Source organism: Zalophus californianus, chromosome 3 (genome assembly GCF_009762305.2).
Source record: "Zalophus californianus isolate mZalCal1 chromosome 3, mZalCal1.pri.v2, whole genome shotgun sequence".
Taxonomy (NCBI): domain Eukaryota; kingdom Metazoa; phylum Chordata; class Mammalia; order Carnivora; family Otariidae; genus Zalophus; species Zalophus californianus.
This window is the reverse complement of record NC_045597.1, coordinates 115671458-115697351: the sequence shown is the minus strand read 5'-3', so window position 1 is coordinate 115697351 and position 25894 is coordinate 115671458. Positions and strand designations below refer to the sequence as shown.

Below are 25894 nucleotides of genomic sequence, written 5' to 3'. Positions count from 1 at the left end.
GAACTAGAGAAAAAGCAACAAACGATGCCTAAGCCACACATTAGAAGGGAAATAAGATGAGAGCAAATAACAATGAATTAGCAGAAATACAGTAGATCAGATCAACGAAACTAGAAGCTGGTTCTTTGAAAGAATTGATAAGATTGATAAACACTGGCCAGACTTATCCAAAAGAAAAGAGAAAGGACCCAAATTAATAAAATTAAGAATGAAAGGGGAGAGATCACGACTAACACAAAGGAAATAGAAACAATTATTATCAACAACTTTATGCCAATAAACTGAGCAACCTGGATGAAATGGATGCCTTCCTGGAAACCTATGAACTCCCAAGACTGAAACAGGAAGAAGTTGACAACCTGAATAGGCCAATAACCAGTAACGAAATTGAAGCAGTGATCAAAAACCTCCCAAAAAACAAGAGTCCAGGGCCTGATGGATTCCCTGGGGAATTCTACTGAACATTCAAAGAAGAAATAATAGCTATTCTCCTGAAGCTGTTTCAAAAAATAGAAACAGAAGGAAAACTTACAGTCATTCTGTGAGGCCAGCATTACCTTAATCCCCAAACCAGGCAAAGACCCCATCAAAAAGGAGAATTTCAGACCAATATCCCTGATGAATACGGATTCCAAAATCCTCAACAAAATCATAGCTAATAGGATCCAACAATACATTAAAAGGGTCATCCACCATGACCAAGTGGGATTTATCCCCGGGATGCAAGGGTGGTTCAGCATTTGCAAATCAGTAAGTGTGATAGAACACATTCATAGGAGAGAGAAGAACCATATGGTCCTCTCAATTGATGCAGAAAAAGCATTTGACAAAATACAGCATCCTTTCCTGATTAAAACTATCAGGATAGAACATTCCTCAAGTTCATAAAATCCATCTATGGAAAAACCCACAGTGAGTATCATCCTCAATGGGGAAAAGCTGAGAGCCTTTCCCCTAAGAGCAGGAACATGTCAAGGATGTCCACTCTTGCCACTGTTGTTCAGCATAAGTACTAGAAGTCCTAGCAACAGCCATCAGACAGCAAAAAGAAATAAAAGCTATTCACATTTTCAAAGAAGTCAAACTCACTCTTTTTGCAGATGACATGATAGTTTATGTGGAAAATGCAGAAGACTCCACCCCCAAATTGCTAGAACTCATACTGCAATTCAGTAATGTGGCAGGATACAAAATCAATGCACAGAAATCAGTTGCTTTCTTATACACTAACAATGCAACTGTAGAAAGAGAAATTAGAGAAACTATTCCACTTACAATAGCACCAAAAACCATGATACCTCAGAATAAACCTAACCAAAGAGGTAGAGGATCTATACTGTAGGAACTAGAGAACACTCATGAAAGAAATTGAAGAAGACACAAAAAGATGGAAAAACATTCCATGTTCATGGATCAGAAGAATAAACATTGTTAAAACGTCTGTGCTACCCAGAGCAATCTCTACCTTCAATGCCATCCTGATCAAAATTCCAATGACAGTTTTCAAAGTGCTGGAACAAGCAATGCTAAAATTTGTATGGGATCAGAAAAGACCCTGAATCGCCAAGGAAATGTTGAAAAAGAAAAAGCTGGGGACATCACGTTGCCCAATTTCAAGCTATATTACAAAGCAGTAATCACCAAGACAGCATGGTATTGGCACAAAAACAGACATAAAGACCAATGGAACAGAATAGAGAGCCCAGATATGGACCCTCAACTCTATGGTCAACTAATCTTCGACAAAGCAGGAAAAAATTTTCAATAGAAAAAAGACAGTCTCTTCAGTAAATGGTGCTGGGAAAATTGGACAGCCACATGCAGAAGAATGAAACGCGACCATTCTCTAACACCATACACAAAGATAAACTCAAAATGGATGAAAGACCTCAATGTGAGACAGGAATCCATCAAAATCCTGGAGGAGAACATAGGCAGTAACCTCTTTGACATCGGCCACAGCAACTTCTTTCAAGATACATCTCCAAAGGCTAGTGAAACAAAAGCAAAAATGAATTTTTGGGACTTCATCATGATAAAAAGCTTCTGCACAGCAAAGCAAACAGCAAAGAGGCAACCCACAGAATGGGAGAAGATATTTGCAAATGACACTACAGATAAAGGGTTGGTATCCAACATGTATAAAGAACTTCTCAAACTCAACACCCAAAAAATAAGTCAAAAAATGGGTGGAAGAAATGAACAGACACTTCTCCAAAGAAGACATACAAATGGCTAACAGACACATGAAAAAAATGTCATCATTAGCCATTAGGGAAATTCAAATCAAAACCACACTGAGATACCACCTTACACCAGTTAGAATGGCAAAAATTGACAAGGCAAGAAACAAATGGAGAGCTTGTGGAGAAAGGGGAACTCTCTTACACTGTTGGTGGGAATGCAAGTTGGTACAGCCACTTTGGAAAACAGTGTGGAGGTGCCTCAGAAAATTAAAAATAGAGCTACCTATAACCCAGCAATTGTACTACTGGGTATTTACCCCAAAGACACAGATGTAGTGAAAAGAAGGGCCATATGCACCCCAATGTTCATAGCAGCAATGTCCACAATAGCCAAACTGGAAAGAGCCGAGATGCCCTTCAACAGATGAATGGATAAAGAAGATGTGGGTCATATATACAATGGAATATTACTCAGTCATCAGAAGGGATGAATACCCAACTGTTACATCAACATGGATGGGACTGGAGGAGATTATGCTAAGTGAAGTCAAGCAGAGAAAGTCAATTATACGGTTTCACTTTTTTGTGGAGGATAAGGAATAGCATAGAGGACATTAGGAGAAAGAAGGGGAAAATGAAGGGGGGAATCAGAAGGAGAGATGAACCATGCGAGACTATGGACTCTGAGAAAAAAACTGAGGGTTTTTGAGGGGAGGGGGGTGGGGGGATGGGTTAGCCCAGTGATGGGTATTAAGGAGGACATATACTGCATGGAGCACTGGGTGTTGTATGAAAACAGTAAATCGTGGATCACAGCATTGAAAACTGGTGATGTATTATATGGTGACTAACAATAAAATTTTAAAAGATAACATGATATGACTTAAGTCATTTTGAATTTATTGAGACTTGTTTTGTGACCTAATATGTGTTTTGTAGAATGTTCCATGTGCACCTGAAAAGAATATATTCTGCTGTTTTTATGGAGTGTTTTGAATATAGGTTAGGTCCATCTGTCCCATTGTGTCATTCAAAAACAGTGTTTCCTTTTTGTTTGTTTTTTTTTCCTGGATGATCTATCCATTGATGTAAGTGGGGTGTTAAAGTCCTCTACTATTGTACTACTGTCAACTTCCTTGTCTGTTAATAGTTGTTCTATGTATATAGGTGCTCCCATGTTCAGTGCCAAAGTATTTACAATTGTTATATCCTCTTGTCAGATTGTTCCCTTTATTGTTATATAGTGTCCTTCTGTGTCTCTTTATAGTCTTTAAGTCTTTTTGGTCCCATACAAGTATTGCTACCCCAGCTTTCTTTTCACTTCCATTTGCATGGTAATGGTTTTCCATCCCTTCATTTTTAATATGCGTGTCTTTAGATCTGAAGCAAGTCTATTCAGGCAGTATATAGGTGGGTCTTGCTTTTTAATCCATTCATTCACTCCCTACTGATTTGATTGGAGCATTTAGTTCATTTACATTCAGAGTAATTATTGTTTGGCAGGTACTTATTACCATTTTGTTACTTGTTTTATGATTGTTTTTGTAGTTCTTGTCTGTTCCTTCTCTTGCTCTCTTGCCATTTTTGGCTTTCTTTAGTGATGTGCAGAAAAATAGAGAGAAATCCAAGCATATCTATTATATGTGTTTGATTTGTGGTTACCATTAGGTTCATAAATAATAATGTGTATAGCAATCTGTATGAAATTGATGGCCGTTTATGTTTGAATCCATTCTAAAAGCACTAAGTTTATACCCGCCCCCACATTTTCTGTATATGATGTCATACTTCACATCCTTTTATTTTCTGATTCTCTCTACTAATTTTTACAGATAACATTGATATTACTGCTTTTGCATGTTAACCTCCATACTGGTTTTGTAAGTGATTAATCTATTACTTTTATTGTATTTATCTGTAAGATTTTTTCCTAATTTTCTTTGTTATGTCCTTTTCTTTCCACTCAAAGAATTCCTCTTAATGTTACTTGTAAGGCTGGTTTAATAATGATGAACTGTTTTCTCTTGTTTGGGAAATTTTTATCACTCCTTCTGTTCTGAATGATAGCCATGCCGGATAGAGTATTCTTGGTTGCAGGTTTTTTCTTTTCAGTACTTTGAATATATCATGCCACTTTATTCTGGCCTGCAGCTTTTCTGCTTAGAATCAGATGATAGCCTTATGGGATTTCCCTTGTGTGTGACTGCTCTTTTCTCTTACTGCTTTAAAAACTCTCTCTTTATCATTCCTTTTTCCATTATAAGTATTATGTGTCTTAGTGTGGATTTTTTTGGGTTGATTTTGTTGGTGGCTCTCTGTGTCTCCTGGATCTAGATATGTATTTCCTGCCTCAGGTTTGAAAGGTTTTCAGCTGTTATTTCTTCATATAAATTTTCTGCCCCCTTCTTTGTCACTACCCCTTTTGAAATCTCTATAATATGGAATCTTAGTATACTTGATGATGTCACTGAGTTTTTACCTATTCTAATTTTTTATTCTATTTTTTTTTTTACTCTTTTTTCTTTTTACTATCCAGCTTGGTTGCTTTCCATTACCCTGTCTTACCAATCACTGATCCTTCCATGTCCTGTAATCTATTTATTCCTGGTAGTGCATTTTTTCTTTCAGTTATTGAGTTCTTCATCTCTGTTTCTTGTTTATATTTTCTGTCTCTTTGTTGAAGGTCTCAGTGAGATTCTCCACTCTTTTCTCAAGTCTAGTGAGTATCTTTATGACCACTACTGTGAATTCGTTATTATGCCCTCTTCTTTGCTCTGTATCCTCATTTTGTTTAACTCTCTGGGTTTGTTTCTTTGTATTTTGAAAGTCAGCTTTGTCTACTGATCTTGAAAGTAGTGGCCTTATGAAAAAGAGGTCCTGTGGTGCCCTGTAGCACAGTGTGCCCTGTTCTCCAGAGTCAGGAATTTCATGCCTATCTCCAATGTGGGTTGCTTGCTCCCTACTGTTGTGGCTGAGCCTCATTTGCCTTCTGTCCAGTAGGCCGCAATGGCTGACTTTGCTTGTTCTCTGCAGGGTTTGGTCCCTGTGCTGTCAAGGGGCCAGTCTGCAGTCAACAAAGAGACAACTACAATAGCCAGCAAGCTGTTGTATTTGGGCAGTATCAGCTGTCAACTAGATGCCCTCAGCCCATCTGCTAGGGCTGCAGTTGCACTGATTGGCAGGATGCTCTCTTTGCAGTGCCAGCTATAAGGTTCAGCTGCTGGGACTGAGTGTGCACAGGTGTGTGTGATTATCTTCCTTTCTTCCCCGGGTAGGACTCACTCTAGAGTGAGCCTGGTCCTTGCCAAGGCTGCTTGCAAGGTATTTCATGGCATGGTCTTCTTTGGCAGGATGCCTGCTGAGTGTGGTAGGTTGGAGGGGGCAAATCCACAGGAGAACACAGTAGCAGGGCACATGGCGCTAGCAAGACAGGTGGAGGAGTGCTCCTGCTAATTCCTGCAAATAGCCTGCTATCTAGGCTGAGGTTGGGCTTCTTTGAGAAACCTAAAGATCCCAGGCTCTTTTCAAGCTGCTGTTTATATTGTATTTCAACTGGGTTGTTTGTTGTGCTGTCTCTTCAAGAGCAGTGACTCAGTTTCAATCTCCTTCTGCCTCTCTTAGAGCTAAGTCCACTGATTTTTAAAGTAGCTACAGCTAAGTGTGGTTGATTGTAAAAAAATAAAATAAAATAAAATAATAAGCTCCTGTGCTTTTGAAAGCCAGACGTTATGCAGACTTCCCAGTGCAGGTCTCCCTCTCCTCCCCAAGCCTGAGGTGCCTAGTGTGGGCACTGCTCCTCTTCCTTCTCCATGATTGTGGAGTCCCTCCGATTTGTGGTTAGTGTCACTGGGGGTTTGGTTCCTGACTGCATCTTTGCCCCTGCTGCCCTTTAGGATGTGGCCTTCTCTTTACAGTTAACCAGTGGAAAGTCTGTTCTGCCAGTGTTTGGGTCGTTTTCAGAGGTAGTTGCTCTGATGTGGCTGTTACCTTGCTCTGTCCGTGGGACAAAGTGAGCTCAGGATCCTTCTGCGCCATTTTCCCAGAAGTCCTCTAAACATGAATTTTTCTTGAATTAGTAACTTACCCACATCTACAAAGTCTGCTTCTAATCCATTTTGCACATCACTATCATATTAATTCTAAAATATTTTCATCATATTACTTCCTTGGTAAATCTTGGTTATTTTCCACTGTTTTCACTAGCATTTCTCAAACTGTCCTCAAGCTATGCGTGATTGTTCAAGTTCTAAAAAAAATATTTTTTAGTTCTGTGAGTAGGCTTTAGTAAGTTTAAGAATTGCTGTTGCCACATTCCTATTTTAGAGGTTTAAAATGCACAATAAAATATTAAGGGAGGATTCATAGAAACTTAACCTAATATATCCTAAAGGGATTGCACACAGAAATCTTTTTACTTGCAATATATTATTTGCAATGTCATGTAAGATGGCATACAGAGCCTTCCCTGGTTTTCTTTCCCCAGTTTTCTTTTATAACGTAATTTTTTGTTACTCCCCAATTTATATATTCTGAAGGCTAACCATATAATGTATCATAAATGAAAGATTTGTCATTTAAAATGTGTAAGAGTTTGTATCTTGAGTATATAAAGAATTTTTATAGATCACTGGAAGAAAACAACCAGTAGAAAGTCAAACAAATTTTTTTTAGAATGGAATGAATAGGTATTCCTAGAAGAAAAAACTTAAATAACCACTCAACACATAAAGATATGCTCAAATCCACTATTATGGGATATTTATTTTCTTTAAAGAGACTTAGATCTTAAAAGTTTTTAAAACTTCTTCAAAATACCTAATATCTTTGTTATAAGTTGGGGGAGAAGACAGTTAAGTATCCTCCAAACTTTGAGAGAAGGCACTTCGAGACCAGAAAATGAAGCTAGTCAGTCCACACAGTTTACAGAGTTTTACTGTCAGGTGGGATTGGGAAGAGGATAGTCCACAGCAGCTACATTCTGTGTAAAATCTGGACCTTAGTCCATGGATTTTATAGAGTGAGACTCGCAGAAGGACATTATAGTGAGATCAAAGGGTTCACACACACCTTAGAGGGCATGCATACATACACCTAATTGACAGCTAACCTTTAATTAGATCGTATGGCACCACCTGTGCATCAGGAAAGGGAAAGACTATATTATCTCTTAACAGATTTATGGAAGGCCAAAACAAGCCTTCCCCCATCCCAGCCTGGGAGGGCATTTCTGTGATATGTATATTAATCTTCAATGAGTCTACAACATGTAGCCCGAAGAGGGGTGATTCAGCAAATGTGAGCAAGATGGAGGATCAAAGATGAAGTCAGTTTTGTCAACACTCTTACAATGTTTTACTTTGTGAACTGACTGCATCCAATCAGTTATTAGTGGCAATCTTGAGTCTGTTAGTGTGATCTGCAGACCAGTACCATCAGCATCATCTGGGGACGTGTTAGAAATGAGGAATCTTGAGCCCCACTCCAAACATACTGAATCAGATTCTGCATATTAACAGAGATCTCAGTTGATTCTTAAATACTTAAAACTTTGGGACGTATTAAACTAGAGTATTTGAGTTGAGAATTGTGGGACAGTGTCCAGCACGAAAGAATTCCATGATTGATGGGTGATATCTGTCATAGGTCTGGAAAAAGAGATATGGTGACACTTACGTAGTAGTGGGGTGGTCATTCTGTCATAGCCATTTCTAGTTCCTCACTTCTAGCAAAGTATTAAAAAATATTTTTATTGCCAACTAATTCTGCAGCAGTTACCCTTTAAACAAAACTGCTCTGAGTATTTTTTTGTTTTCTACTTTATTCTTTTCTGGATTTTTTAAGTTTTTCACAAGGTAAGATATTTTTTAAGTAAAATGGTCTGTTCTTCTTCAGTATTAACTGCTGTGGCTGGTAAACAGGACATTATGTCACAATTGGTTGATAAAATATTTTTTTCCCAGTCCATTAATATTTTGTGCCCCAGGTAACAGCAGTTGGATGGCTCTCCCCAAGGGTAACCACTATTAAGTTTGGTATCTTTTAGATCTTTTTTTCTGTATTTAAAAATATAAATTAAGGATGTAAAATAAATGTCATATATGCTATTTTTTACTTACCTTTTTCTTCTAATGTAATATATCCTAGACTTTGTTCATTATCAGTAAACATTCTTTGTTTAAAAATTCAAGTGTAATTAACATACATTATATTAGTTTTGGGTCTATAATTTAATAATTCTGTACATTATTCACTGCTCATCACCTTAAGGTGTACTCTTAATCCCCTTCACCTATTTCACCCATCCCTCCCACCTACCTTTACTCTGGCAATCACTAGTTCTTTATATTTATTTAAGAGTCACTTTATCTCTTTTTTTCCTCCTTGTTCATAGTTCTGTTTCTTAAATTTCACATGAGTGAGATCATACATTTTTGTCTTTACCTTTCTCATGTTGCTTATTATTATGCCCTCGAGATCCATCCATGTTGTTGCAAATGGCAAGATCTAATTCTTATTTGCTGCTAAGTAATCCAGTCTGTGTGTGTGTGTACACACATATACCACATCCTCTTTATCCATTCATCTATCAGACACTTGGGTTGCTTCCGTATCTTGGCTATTATAAATACTGCAATGAGCATAGGGGTACATATTTCTTTTCAAATTAGTGTTTTTGTGTTCTTTAGTTAAATACCCAGTAGTGGAATTGCTATATGGTAATTCTTTTTCTTTTATTTTCTGAGGAAACTCCATACTGTTTTCCACCATGGCCGAACCAGCTTGCATTCTCACCAATAGTGCACAAGGGTTCCTTTTTCTCCACATCCTCGCCAAATTTGTTATTTCTTCAGTTTTTGATTTTAGCCATTCTGACAGGTATAAGGTGATATTTCATTATGGTTTTGATTTGCATTTCCCTGATTAGTGATGTTGAGCATCTTTTCAAATGTCTTTTGACCCATCTTTTTGTCTTCTTCAGAGAAAATGTTCATATCTTCTGCCCATTTTTTAAATTTGATTATTGGGGTGGAAGGGGTTGATGTTAAGTTATAGAAGTTCTTTTTATATATTGGGTATTAACCCCTTATCAGAAATACCATTTGCAAGTATCTTCTCCCATTTAGTAAGGCTGCTTTTTTGGTTTGTAGTCTTTTTGTTTTGTTGATAGTTTTCTTCACTGTGCGAAAAACCTTTTTGTTTTGATACAGTCCAATAGTTTAATTTTGCTTTTGTTTCCCTTGCCAAAGGATATCTAGAAAAATGTTTCTACAGCTGAGGTCAAAGAGATTACTGCCTGTTTTTTTCTAAGAGTTTTATGGTTTCAAGTCTCACATTGAGATCTTTAATCCATTTTGAGTTTATTCTGTGTATGGTGTAAGAAAGTGGTGCAGTTTCATTACTTTTGCTTGTAATTGTCACTGTTCAAGACTATCTTTCTCCCATTACATATTGTTGCCTCCTTTGTTGTAGATTAATTGACCACAAAAGTGTAGGTTTATTTCTGGACTCTCTATTCTGTTCCATTGATCAGTGTGTCTGCTTTTGTGCTGATGCCACACTGTTGTTTTGATTACTACAGCTTTGTAATGTATCTTAAAATCTGGGATTGTGATATTTCCAGCTTTGTTCTTCTTTCTCAAGATTGTTTTGGCTATTCAGGGTCTTTTTTGGTTCCATACGAAGTTTAGGATTATTTGTTCTAGTTCTATGAAAAATGCTGTCAGTGTTTTGATAGGAATTGCATTAAATCTGTAGATTGCTTTGGGTAGTATGGACATTTTTAGCAATATTGGTTCTCCCAGTCCATGAGTATCACGTATCTTTTCATTTGTGGTATCTTCAGTTTCTTTAATCAGTATTTTATAGTTTTCAGAGTTGGGTTGTCTTTCACCTCCTTGGTTAAGTATATTCCCAGGTATTTTATTCTTTTTGATGCAATTGTAAATGGGATTTTGTTTTCTTAATTTCTCTTTTTGCTACTTTTATTAATGTATAGAAATGCAACAGATTTCTGTGTATGTGTTTATATATATGTGTGAATGTATATCTGTGTGTGTACATACATATTTTTTTCCAGCAATTGCACTAAGTATTTACCTAAAGGAATACAAAAATGCTAATTCAAAGTGATACATGCACCTCAGTGTTTATAGCAGCATTATCTGCAGTAGTTAAATTATGGAAACAGCCCAAATGTCCATCAACTGATGATAAAGATGATTAGCCATAAGAAAGAGTGAAATCTTGGTACTTGCAATGATATGGATGGAGCTAGAGAGTATTATGCCAAGTGAAATAAATAGAAAAAGATAAATAACATGATTTCACTCATGTGGAATTTAAGAAACAAGCAAAGGGGCACCTAGGTGGCTCAGTCGTTTAAGCTTCCAACTCTTGGTTTCGGCTCAGGTCATGGTCTCAGAGTAGTGAGATCAAGCCCTGCATCAGGCTCAACACTCTGGGGAATCAGCTTGAGATTCTCTTCCTCGTCCCCTCTACCCCTCCCCTGCTTTCTCTCATGCTTGCTCTCTCAACTAAATCTTTAAAAAACAAGAAATGAGCAAAGGGAGTTTTTTGATTACTGATTCGATGTCATTGCTAGTAATCAGTCTATTCAAATTTTTTAATTCTTCTAGATTCAGTTTTGGAAGGTTAATGTTTCTAGGAATTTATTCATTTCTTGTAGGTTGTCCAGATTGTTGGCATATAATTTTTCCTAATACTCTTATAATGCTTGTGTTCCAATGGTGTCCGTTGTTATTTCTCCTCCTTCATTTCTAATTTTGTCTTCTTTCTTTGATGAGTCTGAGTGAAGGTTTATCAATTTTGTTGATCTTTTCAAAGAACCAGCTCCTGGTTTCACTGTTTTTGGGTGGTGGTTTTGTTTTTTTTTTTTTTTTTTTTTTTGGTCCCTGTTTTATTTATTTTTGCTCTACTTTTCATTCTTTTCTTCTTTCTCTTGGCTTTTGATTTTGTTCTTTTTTTAGCTTCTTTAGGTGTAAGTTTATTTATTTGAGATTTTTCTTCTTGAGATGGGCCTGTATTGTTATAATCCTTTCTCTTAGTACAGGTTTTGAGGAATCCCAAGATTTTTGACTATTGTGTTTTTCATTTTGATTTGTCTCCATGTATTTCCTCTTTGATTTCTTGGTTGACGTATTCATTCATTGTTTAGTAGCATTTTATTTAGCTTCCATGTATTTGTATTCTTTCCAGATTTCTTTTTATACTTAATTTCTAGTTTCAGTGTTGTGGTGGGAAAAGATACATGATATGATTTCAGTCAAATTTATTGAGATGACTTTTGTAGCCTATCATGTGATCTATTCTGGAGAATGTTCCATGTGCCCCTGTAAAGAATGTATATTCTGTTTTTCATGGAATGTTTTGAATATTATATCCGTTGATATAAGTGGGGTGTAAAGTCCTCTACTATTGTACTACTGTCAGCTTCTTCCTTGTCAATAGTTTTATGTATGTAGTTGCTCTCGTGTTGGGTGCAAAAGTATTTACAATTGTTAAGCCTGACTTAATGGTGATGAACTCTTTTTCTCTTGTTTGGGAAACTTTTATCGCTCCTTCTGTTCTGAATGATAGCCATGCGGGATAGAGTATTCTTGGTTGCAGGATTTTTTCTTTTCAGCACTTTGAATATATCATGCCACTCTCTTCTGCACTGCAGCGTTTCTGCTTAGAATCAGATGATAGCCTTATGGGATTTCCCTTGTGTGTGACTGCTCTCTTTTCTCTTACTGCTTTAAAAGTTCTCTATCACTCCTTTTTCCATTTTAAGTATTATGTGTCTTAGTGTGGACTGTTTTAGGTTGATTTTGTTGGTGGCTCTCTGTGTCTCCTGGATCTAGATAGGAATTTCCTGTCTCAGGTTTGGAAGGTTTTCAGCTGTTATTTCTTCATATAAATTTTCTGCCCCCTTTTCTCTTTCTGGGATCTCTGTAATATGACTGTTATTACACTTGTGGTGTTGCTGAGTTCCCTTTTTCGCTCTCCTGTTCAGCTTGGTTGCTTTCCATTACCCTGTCTTCCCAGTCGCTGATCCATTCTTCTACCTCCTCAAATGTGCTGTTCATTCCCTGTAGTATATTTTTTATTTTAGTCATTGAGTATATCTCTGACTAGTTCTTTTTATATTTTTATCCCTTTGTTGAAGTTATAAGATCCTCCACTCTTATCAGGCATATTGCTTATCTATATTTCATTTAGCTCTTTTGCTTGGTATTTCATTTGGGACATAGTCCTCTTTCTCCTCGTTTTGTTTCTCTGTGTTTTTCCCTATTTATTTAGAAAGTAAGATACATCTCTTGATCTTGAAAGTAGTGGCTTTATGAAGAAAAGGTCCTGTGGTGCCCTGTAGCACACCGTCCCCTCTTCTCCAGAACCAAGCACCTGAGGGGTGACTTTTATATGAATTTTGTGCACCATACTGTTGTGGCTCAGCCGCATTTGCCTTCAGTCCAGTCAGCTCCAAATGTCCATTTTGGTTATTGTGGGCAGGGTCTGGTCCCTATGCTGTTAAGGGCCTCTGTGGGGCAGGGAAGGGCTTATAGTTGAACAGTATCAGTAATCAGTCCAGATGCCTGCCTTCAGACCATTAGCAGGGGCTGAAATTGCACAGAAGTACAGGGCACTATCTTTGTCTTTCTTTTGAGAGGCTTTGTTGATTAGTGGGGCCAAGAGATCAGATGTCTGTCCAAGTCAGTCTGCTGGTGCTGCAGTCAGACAGATGTGTGTGATTATCTGACCCACTCCCCAGGGCAAGAGTTATTTTGGAGTGATAGTGTTCACTATCAGGGCTTCTTGTAAGATGAGACCTGGCTGGAGCTGCTTTGCAGGGACTCCTGCCCAGTGGGGCTTCTTGAACGGAGTGATTCAACAGGAGAATGCAGGAGTGAGTGCACAGTGTTAGTAAGCTATGTGGAAAGTGTTCACATTGGTTCCATAAATGTCTGGGAGGGAGAGAAATTGCACCTGCCAGCTCTTTTGTTCTTGGAGAAGTTTCCTACAGATCTTTGCTTCAACACAGATTCTTCTCAACACAGATTGAGATTAGTAAAAAAAAAAATCTCCTTCATGTATACCCCAGGCACTTTTCAAACTTCTGCTTCTATGCTGTATCCAGTGGGGATTGTTTATTATGCTCTCTTTTTTAAGGGTGGGACTCAGTTTCCTGTCACCCTCTGGCTCTCCTACAGCTAAACCCACTAACTAAAAACCTTTGAATCTAAGCCCCACTGATTTTCAAAGCCAGATGTTATAGGGACTTGTATTCTCAGTGGGGGTCCCTCATGTCTGGGGTACCTAGTATGGGGTCTTTTCCTCTCCCTTCTCTTTGCTTCTCCCTCCTGTTTGTGGTTAGTCTTGGTTTGGTTTCAAACTGTGTCTCTGCCCCTCCTATCATTTCTGATTGACTTATTCTCTGTGATTAACCCAGATTCCTGGGTTAGTTGCACTGATGTGCTTGTTACCTAGGTGTTTGTGTTAAGGAGGTGTACTTAGGATTCGCCTACTTTGCTATCTTCCCAGGCTCCTTCCAAAATTTACTATATTCTTTTTAATGACTATTGGGCATTACATAACATGGATTACTATACTTTATTATATCCTTCTCCTGATAATGGACTTACCTTTGAGCCAGAAACTGGTTACTTTGATCCTTTTTTTTTTAAATGACATAAAACTAATTTATGTTCACACAAGAAAGCAAATTTCAAAGATCTGTTGGTTTTGTAAAAAAATACCTAGTTAGAAGAATATTCTTTCAGTCCACCAGTGCACTTGACTATTGGAGAAAATGGATTCATTTTGTTGTTCCTCTTCAGGCTCTCGAACAGTATGGCCTGATGAAACTATGGGACCATTTGGACCTCAGGATCAGAGATTCCAGCTTCCTGGGAACATAGGTTTTGACTGTCATCTCAATGGGACCACATCACAGAAGAAAAGCCAGGTTCATAAAACTTTACCTGATATTCTAGCAGAACCTTTATCAAGTGAAAGACACGAGTTTGTGATGGCACAGTATGTGAATGAATTTCAGGTAAATTGTGAATATCATTCTGTTTTTCTGATCATTAATACTATATTAATTTCTGATAATTGTGAGCATATTACTTTAATTGAAAAATTTTAAAAATCTTAATTCTAGCATATTCAAAAACAACATATATAGCTTTTAAAAACTTGGCATTGTTCTATACATGTTTGCTATATAATTTTTTTCAAAAGATTTTGTTCATGGGTTAGAGAGCCCAGGAGGAGGAGCTAGGGGGGGTGGTGGGCAGAAGGAGAGGGAGACACAGGCTCCCCACCCTGAGCAGGGAGCCTTACATGGGGCTCAATCCTGGGACCCCAGGACCATGACCTGAACAGAGGGCAGATGCTTAACCAACTGTGCCACCCAAGTGCCTCTAATTTTTTTTTTTTTAAGATTTTATTTATTAGCAAGCACACAGAGGGAGAGGGAGAAGCAGACTCCCCACCGACCAGAGAGTCTGACTCAGGGCACCATCCTAGAACCCTGAGATCATGACCTGAGCCACCCAGGTTCCCCCCCCTTTTTTTACTTTAGATTACAATCTCTTGTAGGTAAATAGTTCTTTAAAAATACATTGTTCACTTTATATCTGTATTACTAAAAATAAACAGTATAATTTTTATATGGAACAAATTCCAACTAGTTTTACACTCCTCTAGGCATTTAAAACTTAAGAATTTCAGAGCTCTCAAAATTTTAAGATATAGTAACTAAAAAAGATTTATAAATAGGTTTTTGGTGGTGGTGGTTGTTTTGTTTTTAATGAGTCCTTAAACGGGTATTGCAGGGGTGCCTGGCTGGCTCAGTCAGTAAAGCATGCTACTCTTGATCCAGAGTCTGTGAGCTCAGGCCCCACATTGGGCAAAGAGCTTACTTTAAAAGGGGGGGGCGGTGGAGAGCGTGCCTGGGTGGCTCAGTCGATTAAGCGTCTGCCTTCAGCTCAGGTCATGATCCCAGGGTCCTGGGATCAAGCCATGCGTTGTGCTCTCTGGTTCAGCAGGGAATCTGCTTCTTCCTCCCACTGCTCTTGCTCATGTGCATGCTCTCTCTCAAATGAATAAATAAAATTTAAAAATTATTAAAAGGGGGTAAAAATAAATAAACTGATGTTGCTCACCTAAATGGAAAGTTACAAATGGAAAGTTACATGCAATTCAGAGTTTCTATCAAACCCCTAACCCGTACCATTTTCTGAATTTCTACATAGTTTCAGGCTGATTTTTTTTATCAAAGCCATAATATTTATAGCAACAGCCCCTTATAGTTATTATGGTTTATATCAGATAACCTAACATTTGGAGACAGTTGACCTCCCCTGACATTTTATCTCCAATAATTCCTTCTCTGTCTTCTTGTCTCCTCCTCTGCCACTTACGTTATTTCCCATGTGTTTCTGTCCATCTTACTTGAATTATTCCCTGGTCACTTAATTCCTTGGCTTCCTAACTTTTTCTGTTTCTGACATTTCTGATTCTATATTTCTCTCTGCCTGCCAAACAACATTATCTGAGTGTCTTAAAATTCCCTAGATTTTATGTCTCATACTTAGGTTCCCCACGCCTCAAAACCTGTCCTTACTCCCGTGTTATCAATAGCATAAGTGACTTAGTCATTCTCCCACTGTCCCAAGACAAAAATTATACTGCCAAACTGGGCTCCTCTCTCCATCATATCCCCATAGAGAGTGACAAAATTTAATTTCTTCCACTTCTGAAGTAACTTTTAAATTATTTGTGTCCTTTCACTTCCCACTAATAAAGCCAGCGTTCAAGGCCTCCATATCTCTCCTCAATTCTTAGAGACATTATAGCGAGATGGACTATGAAGCTAGGATAAATCTTGCTTCAAAGGTTAGGTCTGTTTTTTCCTTAATTTTGTGACCTTGAGAAAGCTACTTAATATTTTGAGCCTGTTTCTTTATATGTAAAATGGGGCACCTGGGTGGCTCAGATGGTTAAGCATCTGCCTTCGGCTCAGGTCATGATCCCGGGGTCCTGGGATCGAGTCCCGCATCGGGGTCCCTCCTTGGAAGGGGGCCTGCTTCTTCCTCTCCCTCTGTTGCTCCCCCTACTTGTGCTCTTTCACTCTCTCTGTCAAATAAATAAAATCTTTAAAAATAAAATGGGGGATAATACCTAGCCTGCAAAGTTGCTATGAGGATTAAATGTGAAAGTGTACATAAAACACTTAAATACACTGTGATCAGTCAATATTGGCTGTTACTGGTCTATTGCCTGCACAGTAATACTAGCATTATCTTTTTATATCTGATCTTGCTATTCTTCATTGTTTATAAACTAAAGTCAAGATTTTTTAATGTGGCAGAAATGACTTTCCACAATTTTGATCCCTTATCTTTACCACTTCATCTCCTGCTCCTCCCTCTGCACTCAAATCACAGTATACCTTTTTGGTTTGGTTTGTTTTGTACCATTCTCTTTGACCATTGAATGTGCTTGCAGTGTTTCTATCTCTTGGTGGGCTGTTTTTCCTCCTGAGTTTCCAACCTCCTTTCTTCCTATTCTTTACATACCACACATACACATTAATTAACATGTAGTTCAAATACAATTTCAACCTTTTCCTGATTTTCCCCTATATACTGCCAGAAGACTTCCTTCGTAACTCTGTAGCACTTTTCATATTGGATTACATTTATTTGTTCATGCTATTTTTCTTCTTCTCACTCTTTTAAACGTAAGAGTGAAGGCTGGATTTTTTACCATTGGGGGGCTGCTCTTGTCATAATGTCTGATATATAGTAGGTGCCCTATAAATTTCAGTTGAATAGAAGCTTCTAAACTCATCCTGTAGGAGAGGCTATATATTTAAGCATGCTATTTTGTAAGTTAGTGTGATTATCACCATTTTACAAAAGAAAGGATAAATATCAAAATATCAGAAAAGGTAATATTGTAAGAATTGTCATGGCATTTTAGTTTCTTAGCCAACTTCTACTCATATCAAGTCTTAGAATATTAGCATATTTATATGTTCATTTTGAAGTTTTTAAATCTTTATTACCCCACCACCAGTTAATTATTTTGAAAAACTTTTCAGGGAATACAAGTTTATAACAGATCAGGTATTTTATTTGAACTCCAGCTTTTATTTATATGTCTTATTCCTCTTAGGGTAGTAATGCACCTGTTGAACAAGAAATCAGCAGTGCGGAAACTTACTTTGAAAATGCCAAAGTAGAGTGTGCAATCCAGACATGTCCAGAATTGCTGCGAAGAGGTATAGTGTGCTTCATACATTTACACTATCTGTATTAGATAATGTCACTAATTTTCTAATATGTTAAATAATGGACTCCGTAGAAATTGCAATACTTTGTAACTTAATATTTTAATATGTCTGGCCAGAAAAGATTACATGGCCAAGGTAAGGTCTTTCAGATGTACCCTGACAGCTATAGACTTTTCCTCTTCCTTCAACTTCTGGGTGATTATTATAGCTATAATTTCATGATCATAATCTCAGTAATACATAACACTGAGAAAATTTTAATAAACTTTTTTTTGAAAATTACAAGACCAATAACAGGTAACCTTACTTGCTCTTCAGAATTGTTGGCAGCAGTATTTCAGTTCAGCAAGAGCAGAAGTTAACCAAAAGTTCACTTCAAATTCTTTTTCAAAAATAGTATGTATTTATCAACCTAACATCCCATGATAACTTAATCATCATTTTTCTAAAGAAATACTTTCATTTTTTTTTCTTTTAAAAGCAGTATAGAAAACATTTTCTCCCTGGAATTTTTATTCTTATTTGTAGATTTTGAGTCACTGTTTCCAGAAGGAGCTACCAACAAACTAATGATTCTTACTATAACACAGAAAACTAAGAATGATATGACTCTTTGGAGCGAAGAGGTAGAAAATGAAAGAGAAATGCTGTTAGAAAAGGTAATTCTTTCTATTGCTGACAATTTAAATTTTATGATATTTAAATACCAGTGAACCAACATTTTAAAATGATGGGTATCTTTTTAGCGTTTATTAATTCTCTGCTAATGTAATGTATTTCAGTACTAAAGGACTTTTACATCTTTTCTGAGAATAAAAATGCCATCTTTGTTTTAGAATCTTCGAAAAACTTAGATTCTGTCTAGTACTTTCTTCAACTTTTTTTGAATTTGAGAAATACAGTAAAAATGGCAAAAAAGTAAAATTCACTCTTCATACCCATCACTCACTTTCTTTAAAGCAAGTCAAGTGTAAAAATGGCAAAAAAGTAAAATTAACTCTTCATACCCATCACTCACTTCCTTTAAAGCAAGTCAAGTAAAAAGTGTTATGGTTTATTCCTTGAAGACTGGAGTAATTTTCAGTGTACAGTACAGTAATAATGTCTTATATACCCACATTTTTTCCCTGTCCTTTGCTTTTTAGCTAACTATATTTGAAAAAATTCCCTTTACTAATTTCCATGTAAGATGATATTAGCAATTTTTTTATATTTTTAGGATCGGATATATGGTTCATTTCATTTGTAAATTATAATTTATATATTGAACAGAATCTCTTAGGATAATGACTTCATACTAAAATGTCCCACATATAACTTTGCTAATAAATTTCATGTAGTTATGATCGTAAGGAAGTTTCATGCTAGTTAATAAGGAAGTTACAGAGAGGCATAAGAACTGTCTGATTTTAAAGAGATCTGAATTTAGAGAGTTGAAATTTAGGCAGAACTCAAACATTTTCTATTTACCTATTAGGGCAGTATTTACTAATATTTATACTTACCATTGCTATCATTTAGTCATTAGAACGCTCTCAAATGTGCATTGCATTATTGGTCCTAATTTCTAATGAGTTGGATTCTGAACCTCATTTGATAATGACCCCAGTATAATTGTCAGTTTTTTATAACCAATTTCAGGGTTTTGAAATGTCATAATTGTTTTTAATTTTATAATGACCAAAGCTGTTTTTTATCCCCCATGGAAGAATTTTTCTATTTTAGATACGTTAGTGAACCACCTATAGTTTACTGTCAGTAGATATTTTATGTTCTGTAGTTTAAATCTATTGGGTTTTTTTCCACCAGATGTCAGTGTTTGCTGTTGATGAGCAGAAATCTTAAGAGAAATACTTAAACTTTTACCAACATTTGTAGTTTTGTTTCTGTTCATTAAACTGATATATTTTCTAATGACTTTTCTAGACCATATTCAGTTGGTTTCTCATTTAAGAATTAAGAGGATTAATGAAATTCAACAGTAAGTGTAAATATTAAGTATGAAGATAATGAAAAACAATATTGTATTCTTTACATTATTTTATAAGAAAGTGCTGGGAAAAAGTAAATTAACTTTTTCCTCTATACAGGAAAAAGTTTGCTGATTCCTGCTAAAGAGCCACATAGTAAATTTTTAGGCTTAATAGGTTATAGGGTCTCAGCTACTCAACTCTACCCTCATATTGTTAAAACAACCATAGACAATATATAAACGAACAGACATGGATATATTCTAGTGAAACCGTACTTACACATACAGGTACCCAGCTGGATTTGGCCTTCAGGCTACAAGTTGCTAATCTCTTATTTTAGGATATGGCCCATCTTCCTCAGGCTTAAACTTTTGGGAATCTGAGCTAGATGCCAGACGTTCTGCCAGAAATCTATGTTACCTAGCACTGCACCAACCTCTGGTAACACCATTGAGCCCTCAGACGCCAGTTGGCACTCTCTGTGAGGCCAGTTCTTCAAGGAATTTTGCCTTGGGAGTGCACAACTCCACCCTTGGCTACTGACCCAGGGTGAATTACTCTGTGCATCTCTCTTCCAGTACCCTAACCCACAAATTCCAGATGCTTCAGCAGAACTCTTGCTTTCTACCTCCTTAGCTTAGTGACACTATCACTTTGCTTGGAATCTTCTCCTTTGCCCTGTGACAAACAGTGTTCCAGACAGAGAGCTAGAACAAATACTGGGACCACCTAATTTGTTGCCCTTCTCTCCAGGATTAGTTTGACTACTGTTCAGGATTTAAAACCATTACCTCATATATTTTAGTCTGATTTACAGCTTTCAGCAGATTGCAAGTTTGATAGCTGTTATTCTTTTATGGCCAGAAGTGCTTTTAAACATTTATGGTTTGTCCTTTTTTTAACACTCTAATCTGGTTTTAATATTTTTTACTGCCTTTTTCACTGCTTAGACTTCTGATAAACCTAGTAAGAACATCATAGGAATTACAAAGTAGGATGGTGAGGCCAAGATTTTGAATAGGTGATAACAGATACATGGTCTGTAATAATTATGTACTGTACAAAAAAATGGTATTTAGTAAAAATTATGTATCATGGATAGATGTTTTTGTAATACAAATATGTTTTTAGATAACATTCAAATGAATGAATGGTTCATATCTTTTCATTATGAATATTTTGTTTTCCCTTTATTTTTATAATACAAAAATAGTAACTATATTTTCTAATTCGTGGCAAATTTGAGAGTTATTAGCACAGAACTGATTAGAAATTGTTCCTAAAATAGGAAATAATTTAGAAGAAAAAATACACAATTTAGATTTTCTGAAGGAAACGAAAGTGTTAAATGAACCATTAATTTTTTGGACTGGCAAAAATAATCTTAAGACTTTATATTGTATTTTCTAATTAATCTTGAGTTCTCTATCTGAAGCAAAAGATATTTAAAATTTTATTTTTCAACAATCTGTAAGGATGCTATCTCCATATTTTGTCTTTTTCTATGCAGTTCATTAATGGTGCTAAAGAAATTTGCTATGCTCTTCGAGCTGAAGGCTATTGGGCTGACTTTATTGACCCATCATCTGGTTTGGCAGTGAGTAATTACATTTTGAAAACCAGATTAATTTGAAGTAGGAATGTTTTATTATAAAATTGTTAAATGATCTATTTCTACCAAAGTTATCATTAATTAAAAGACAAACCTTACAACTTTGCCCAAAGAAGTACCAGTTTGAGTCAGTTCAATTACAACCTTTGAGGGACCACCATCACTTACAGTTAAGTTTTTCTGTCTTTATTATTCTTCATCCTCACTAGTAAATACTTTCATTCTTTATCCTCACTAGTAAATACTTTCACATTAATGAATTTGGTAGTTACAAATTAGCAATCATAGTTTAAGGAAGAAAACTTTTTAGAATTAAAATATGGGTGTTAAAAGAATATTTATAAATGTTAACTTCCAGGAAGTATGTTTCTGACATTTTACTTCGAAGAAAATAAGAACCACTATTGTCACATTTTAAATTCTGGTTGTAGCTTTCAGTTACAAATAATGAAATTCTTTGTATCTTAAGATAGGAATATAGACTATTTCTTTCCAAGTCAAGTAACATTGTGTAATGTTAAGCCTTTGGTTCTGGCTAACATGTAATTTGCTAGGATTATTGGTTTCACATTTCCAGAAGCACAGGTATTGGATGAAGCAGAAATGCTTGGTCACATGCAATACCTAAACTGCCCTTTTTATTTCTTGATTTTTTAAATATTTGAAGCATTAAAGTAGGTATGTGTTCATGTTTACATAAAAACTATTACCTCATTGTGTTTCTTGCTAATGAATATGACTTTTATTCCCTCCAGTTTTTTGGACCATATACAAACAACACTCTTTTTGAAACAGATGAACGCTATCGACATTTAGGATTCTCTGTGGATGATCTTGGCTGCTGTAAAGTGATTCGTCATAGGCTCTGGGGTACCCATGTGGTTGTAGGAAGTATCTTCACTAATGCAACACCAGACAGCCATATTATGAAGAAATTAGGTGGAAACTAACAGTAATGTCAAATTATTGGCTGTACTATTTATACGTACCTTTTGGGTTGATCTATAAACAGAAGCTTCAGTTTTTTAAATTTACTTATTTTTAGGTATTTATTTCGACATTTATGGGTTTACAGCATTGGCAAATGGTATCTGATTTTTAAATCTCAAATGTTTATTCATACTATCATTGAATACATGTTGATCACATCCACATTGTATAGAATGTGGTAGTTAACGTGTAACCAGGACATGATTTCATTATTTCTTCCCTTTATTGGAAAAACCTGTTTTATTTTTCTCTAAAATCGCACATTTGGATGTTTTTTCATTGCAATATTTTTAAAATAAATGCAATCGAGAATTCTAGATTTAATGTAGCTTTAAATTTTCTTAAGTGTTGTGGTAGCATGTATTACTTTGAAGTAGTGTTTGGGCCAGAAAAGAATAAGGATAATACTACATCTTTAAAGACTGACTCATTCTTACACATACTAAAAAAAGAATCCTTAACTCCTGGATTGAGGCAGATAAATGTAGGTTATTTTGACAAAACAGTGCTTCAGCTGCTAAATCATGTGTCTCCATTTTAGTAAGAGATAGAAACTATGATACTTTACAAAGAATCATCTTAGTTGCCGGTAGGAGTCTCAGAAGAACAAGTAACTTCTACCAAATGAAGTGGATTTTTCCGTTGACTATTTTTTAAAAGGAACACATGGAGATGATTAGCTCACAACTTGATTTAAAACTCTGCTTAGTTAACATGTAGCTAAGTGTTGCTTAATGATTCAAAGAGTAATGGGTGCAAAGTTTTCATTCACTATGAAAACTACAAAGCAATATGGGATATATATGTGGAAAATATAAGTGCTCAATAAATTTTCATCCATGTAAGCAGCACCCAGATCAAGACAGAACATTACCGGCACTTCTCCCTTCACTGTCCCTCCCAAGGGTAACCACTATCCTGATCTCCTGCTCTTATGTCTGGCTTCTATTCACTCAGCAGTGTGAGAGAGCTCAGTTCCTATTGTGTATAATTATAAATCTGTATATTTTTTGCCTTCTCAGTTCTGACTTTGGACAGTTTTGCCCCACGGGAAATTTAGCAATGTCTGGAGATACTTTTGTCACAACGTGGGGCAGAGTAAAAGGGGTGGTGCTTTAGGCATCTAGTAGATTGAGGCCAGGGATGCTGTTAAACAGACATCCTACAATGCAAAGGACAGCTCCCACAAAAAAATTATTTGGTCCATGGTCTTGTAGCACTCTGTTTCCACTGTGCATATTGTTTATTCAGGCATTCCCTACCTTGCCCCATTCGTTTGAGCCATGTTCCCTTGAAATTTCAACAAGTGCCATCTACTGGTTGAAAGGGATACTCAGTCCCAAAAATGGCTATGTATTGTTGTATGGGGGCCAGGGTACATGTGGCAGGGCTCCTTTATTGTTAACAGAACCAGAAACAACATGAGAAGCAGTAATTGCCAGTTAAAATATTTTTTATCAAATGTTATGGCAAGGGGCGCCTGGGTGGCTCAGATGGTTGAGCGCCTTCAGCTCAGGTCATGATCCCAGGTTTCTGGGATCGAGTCCCACATTGGGTTCCCTGCTCAGTGCAGAGCCTGCTTCTCCCTCTGTCTCTGCCATTCCCTCTGCTTGTGCTTTTCTATCTCTCTGTCAAATAAATAAATAAAATCTTCAAAAAAAAAAAAGAATAAAATGTTATGGCAAGATTCAGGTTCGGGAAATATAATCCAAGGGACTGTTACTGATAAGTAGTAGAAAGTAGTTCATTATTATGTACTTTAGTAAGAAAACAAAGGCATCAGTTTTCTCATATTCACTTATTCAGGACTCCATAAAGAAATTCTACATAAAATTATCCATCTTAAACATAAATTTGCTACGTTTTAAAATGTTGAGCCATTGAAATGAATTTCGACCTGTCACTGAGAAATAGGAATTATTGTACAGAAGTTAACTCTGGAAAGGGATCATTCAGGTCATCTGACCTACATCCCTCATTTTATAGAGGACAAAATGGGAGACATAGGAGCATGCAGTAGGTTACACAGCTAGTGTTAAGACCCAGCACTGGAATTTGGTTTGATTCCAGTGTGTGTGTGTGTGTGTGTGTGTGTATATATATATACACATCCACACACAGTGAAATCAAATCTAGATATATGGGTATGTATATATACATACACATATGTACATATATGTATATGTACATAATATATAAAAATATTTCTATTTTGGCTCTTTGTGATTATCAAAAAGTTGCAGATTTTAAACTGAAAGAACTTTCAGGTTAACTAATATAGTACTGCTTCCACATTTCATAGATAAACTTCGAATTTCATTCTCTTGAACTCTGCATGCTTTGAATTTCTTTGAAAATGTACTGAAACCTATCTAAAAAATTCAATTATAGATACTACACTTCAAACAGCAGTTCTCTGGCTTCAAGTATAAAACTTTCTTTTTGTGGACTTCTGTCAGTTGTAACATCAATATAATCCTTATATTTAAACAGAATTCTGCTTTTAGTTCCAATTCTGTTTCCTCCTCTTATAACTTGTTCTCATGTTGCTCCAAAGCAGGATTGTATCTACCTCTACACTGTGGGTGGTAAGTGTTGTGGAAGCTGTCCTGTGCACTGTATGATGTTTAGCAGCATCCTTGGCCTCTACTCTCTAGATGCCAATAGCAACCCCTGGTCATGGCAAAAATATCTGAAGACATTGCTAGATTGGGGAGGAGGGGGGCTGGAATGTTTATCTGAAAAAAAATTTAACAAAGTGTCCTAAATTTATTGCAACAAGCCTGTCCCCAGTTGAGAACTACTGAATGCCCATTCTACTTCAGTGGTCCTCAACTCTGTATATTTGAATTACCTGGGAAGACATTTAAACATGCTGAGGATTTGGCCCCCACACCCACAGACTGATTTTATTAGCCTGATGAGGCCTGGGCATCAGTATTTTTTCAAGTTTCCCAGGTGCTTCAGGTGTGCAGTCAGTGTTAAACCCATGAGTATTTGAAACTAATAAAGAGGCATCTAAGGAAATAAGAGCAGGATATAATAGTGGATTTACTCTATTAAGGAGATATAGGAAACAAAAAGGGCTACATTAAGAGTGACCTAATCACTGAGTAGAGATGGCAGAGTAAGAGGACTCTAGGCTCACCCTCTCCCACATTTACAACTAGGTAGCACATCTGAGTAAATAAACTACAGCAATCAAAAGACTGGCAGAACAGATTCCACAACTAAATGTAAAGAAGCCACATCTGAGAGATTAGGAAGGCAGAAATGGAAATCAGGAGCTGCCTACAAGGAAGAGGGAGCCCACATGAGGAAGAAGAATCCCCATAATGACTGGCTTTGAAAACCAGAGGGGCTAAATTCCATGATTTTGCATAACCAACAAGACCTGGAGCTTTAAAAATCAGTTGACTCAGCACTGGGCCAGGGAAGGCAAGGGATAGGTGGGTCCCCACACTTAAAGACAGCAGCTTGCGGAGGGGCACCATGGAAGTGACAGTTTGCACAATGCCTGGGACAAACAAGAAAGAGATCTTTTTATACAGATTTTGAAGCATGTTGGGGAATTTATCCAGGAACTAAGAAGCTGGCAGGTGCCATTTTCCTCCCCTGCCCCCCAAGCATAAATACAAAACCATTTGGCTGAGGTGGCACCTTACAGATACTTGCTACCTAGCCTGCTGGCCATGCACCCCACCCATGAGTTCTCCTGAGGACTTCCCCCCACCCCCACCCCATCAAGCCTGCTGGGCTCAACACAAATTTTGTTAACCCCCCACACACCCTGCCCAGCCAGTGCATGCACACACTGGGTGCCCACAGC

General features: G+C 36.8%; 1 protein-coding gene across 4 annotated transcripts in view; it reads left to right on the top strand.

Moving 5' to 3' along the window:
• MMADHC (metabolism of cobalamin associated D) overlaps nt 1-22382 on the top strand; it is a 45407-nt gene extending 23025 nt beyond the window's left edge. For all 4 annotated transcript variants that reach the window (XM_027589284.2, XM_027589287.2, XM_027589286.2 and 1 more), the window contains 5 exons: nt 14024-14241; nt 17373-17478; nt 18019-18149; nt 20974-21060; nt 21831-22382. In XM_027589284.2, coding sequence (XP_027445085.1) covers nt 14024-14241; nt 17373-17478; nt 18019-18149; nt 20974-21060; nt 21831-22025 — 737 coding nt within the window. In that variant the 3' untranslated portion in view covers nt 22026-22382. The remainder of the gene's footprint in view (nt 1-14023; nt 14242-17372; nt 17479-18018; nt 18150-20973; nt 21061-21830) is intronic.
• The last annotated feature ends 3512 nt before the right edge of the window (nt 22383-25894 follow it).